Below are 2,500 nucleotides of genomic sequence, written 5' to 3' on the forward strand. Positions count from 1 at the left end.
CGCTTTTGTCCAAGATTGTCTGAGGATCATTTTGCCCAAAAACACGAAACGCATGTATGTATGAGTTCTGTAAGTACACAAAAGAAAAAAATTGATAATCATCATGATTATTTGAATAAAATTAGATTTAGTTAAACATCTTATGATAAAAACAAGCGAAAAGAGTTTGACACAACGTTTCGATGACTCCATGTCATCATTTTCAAGTGAAAAAAGAATAAAGTTGACAACTTAATATATACCGTACGAGGCGATACAACGTAAAATATGCATGTAGAAAGTGACAAATTAAATACATAGTTTTGCGCGTATGGAGTCTGATTGCATGTTCAAGCATGGCCTTATCTTCTTTATGAAAAACATTTCATAAACCAGACAGTCCAGTTTTCTGTTGCACTTCTTTAAAACGGAAAAAATGTTGGTAAGGTCGCAATCGGCAAACACAAAGAACGACCACGGTCTGAAAACCATCGGTGAGACCTTACCAACAACTTTTCCGTTTTAAAGAAGTGCAACAGAAAACTGGTCTGGTTTATGAAATGTTTTTCATAAATAAGATAAGGCCATGCTTGAACACTCAATCAGACTCCATACGCGCAAAACTATTCATTTAATTTGTCACTTTCTACATGCATCCTTTACGTTTTATCGCCTCGTACGGTATATGTTAAGTTGTCAAACTTTTTTCTTTTTTCACTTGAAAATGATGACATGGAGTCATCGAAACGTTGTGTCAAACTCTTTTCACTTGTTTTTATCATTAGATGTTTAATAACGATTATTTTAACAAAACACCTTTAGACAGGGCTAAGGTGGGCTTACCTCTCTTTCACATTTTTCTTCCCCACCAGGTGTCCAAGGCAGTCCTAAGGTCAAACCTTGATAAGTGCCATTAACACATTTCTGTTGTTCTGATGCCATTGCCTCATTAATTTCTTTAACTGGATACAGACATATAGCCGATGTTTGAGAAGATACACCATTCCACCCAGCAGTGCTCTCAGAAAATGTCACTATGAGCACATCGTCAGGTGCTTGAAGTCTGGAGGACTTAGAATACAAATCACCACGTTTTGTTAGATACCCTGACTGTGCTCTGTTATAATTCTTTCCACTTGACTGGCATTCCACTGGCAGCTCGATATAGGTCTTATAATGAATATCTTGCTGGCAAATACGAATGATGAATGTTTTCAAAACTTCTTGTTTAAGTTCCTCTTCAAATGATTCAGTTGTTTCTTGCACTGTCACAAAGTAGTTGAAGTCACCAGATGAGAATCCATAGATAAATTTTACCAGGTAATTAAGATTACCACTTTTAAACTCTAGAGAACTTGATCCTTCAATTCTGCTGGTTTCAGAGACTTCGAAGATATCATTACCATCGATGTTCCGAGTGGAAACAGAGCATGCTGTTAATAGTTTCAACACTGGACCATCGTATCTGTGATGCCATGATGTTCCAACATACAGAGCATGCTTCTGCAAAGCTGGCTCATCCCATGGAGTTATTAACACAACGGCAGGCTGACGAGCATTTGACACAACAAACTCCTCGCTCCTTGATTCATCTAATAATGAATCAACATTTCTCAACTGGCATACACCATGCTTGACACTTCCACATGTCAAGAGCAAACGTTTTGTGCTGTTATGATAATGTAATAGTAATGCCTTGTTATAATTGTTAGTCATGTTACGGCCTTCACAGTCACCCTCACTTGGTCCTAGACAATCAATATAATCTAACATTGGTCCAGTTGGGAGTCTTTTGATTTCCTCTAGATGTGGTGATAATTTCAGAAGAATATTGTCCCCTCCAATGAAAATGTTATTAGTGGTGTTGTCAATATCCATATTTACAAGGTCACCACCAAGTTTTAATTCATGATACTTGCAATATATTGTACAGGGCAAGGATGAAAAAAATACAACAACAATATTCCATACACACATTGCTGTGGTGTCCATGATTTTAAAAGTTGCCTATCGAAAAAAAAAAAAGAAAAAGGCAATTAACAAGTAATACCATACAGAAAAATGGACTTCGTTTCTACAATAATGTAGTACAGGAGCATACATGTACATGACAAAACAAAATGTACATGTTCATGTACACATACCAGTATGTGTACCATAATATCACTGTACAAGAAATAAAACAGTCTTGCCATTTTGTACCTTAAAATTACAGAAACAGAATAACCTTGCTTAGAGCGAGTTTCAATTGAGTGTCGTAAAACCAAAACCAAAGTAATTACTTTGGCCAATCAAAAACGACTGAGACAATCCGGCAAACCAATCAAAACTCGAAGTAATTACACGTAGCCGACACAAAGCACGGGAAAATGTGCACGCGTGAGCCACGATTGGTTGTGGTTTCACTTCTGATTGGTTGAAAAAATCGTGCGAGAACTTTGAACCAATCACTGAGTGAAGTAATCATAAACCAAAGTAATTATTTAATTACTTTCGACACTCAATTGAAAACCGCTCTATT

At 36.6% G+C, this 2,500-nt stretch overlaps 1 protein-coding gene across 6 annotated transcripts in view; it reads right to left on the minus strand.

Moving 5' to 3' along the window:
• Positions 1–2,500, minus strand: part of LOC137987829 (plexin-A1-like) — a 116,845-nt gene that overhangs the window by 101,289 nt on the left and 13,056 nt on the right. For all 6 annotated transcript variants that reach the window (XM_068833908.1, XM_068833904.1, XM_068833906.1 and 3 more), the window contains exon 2: positions 823–1,986. In XM_068833908.1, coding sequence (XP_068690009.1) covers positions 823–1,971 — 1,149 coding nt within the window. In that variant the 5' untranslated portion in view covers positions 1,972–1,986. The remainder of the gene's footprint in view (positions 1–822; positions 1,987–2,500) is intronic.

Source organism: Montipora foliosa, unplaced genomic scaffold, assembly GCF_036669935.1.
Source record: "Montipora foliosa isolate CH-2021 unplaced genomic scaffold, ASM3666993v2 scaffold_390, whole genome shotgun sequence".
NCBI classification, from domain to species: Eukaryota; Metazoa; Cnidaria; class Anthozoa; order Scleractinia; family Acroporidae; genus Montipora; species Montipora foliosa.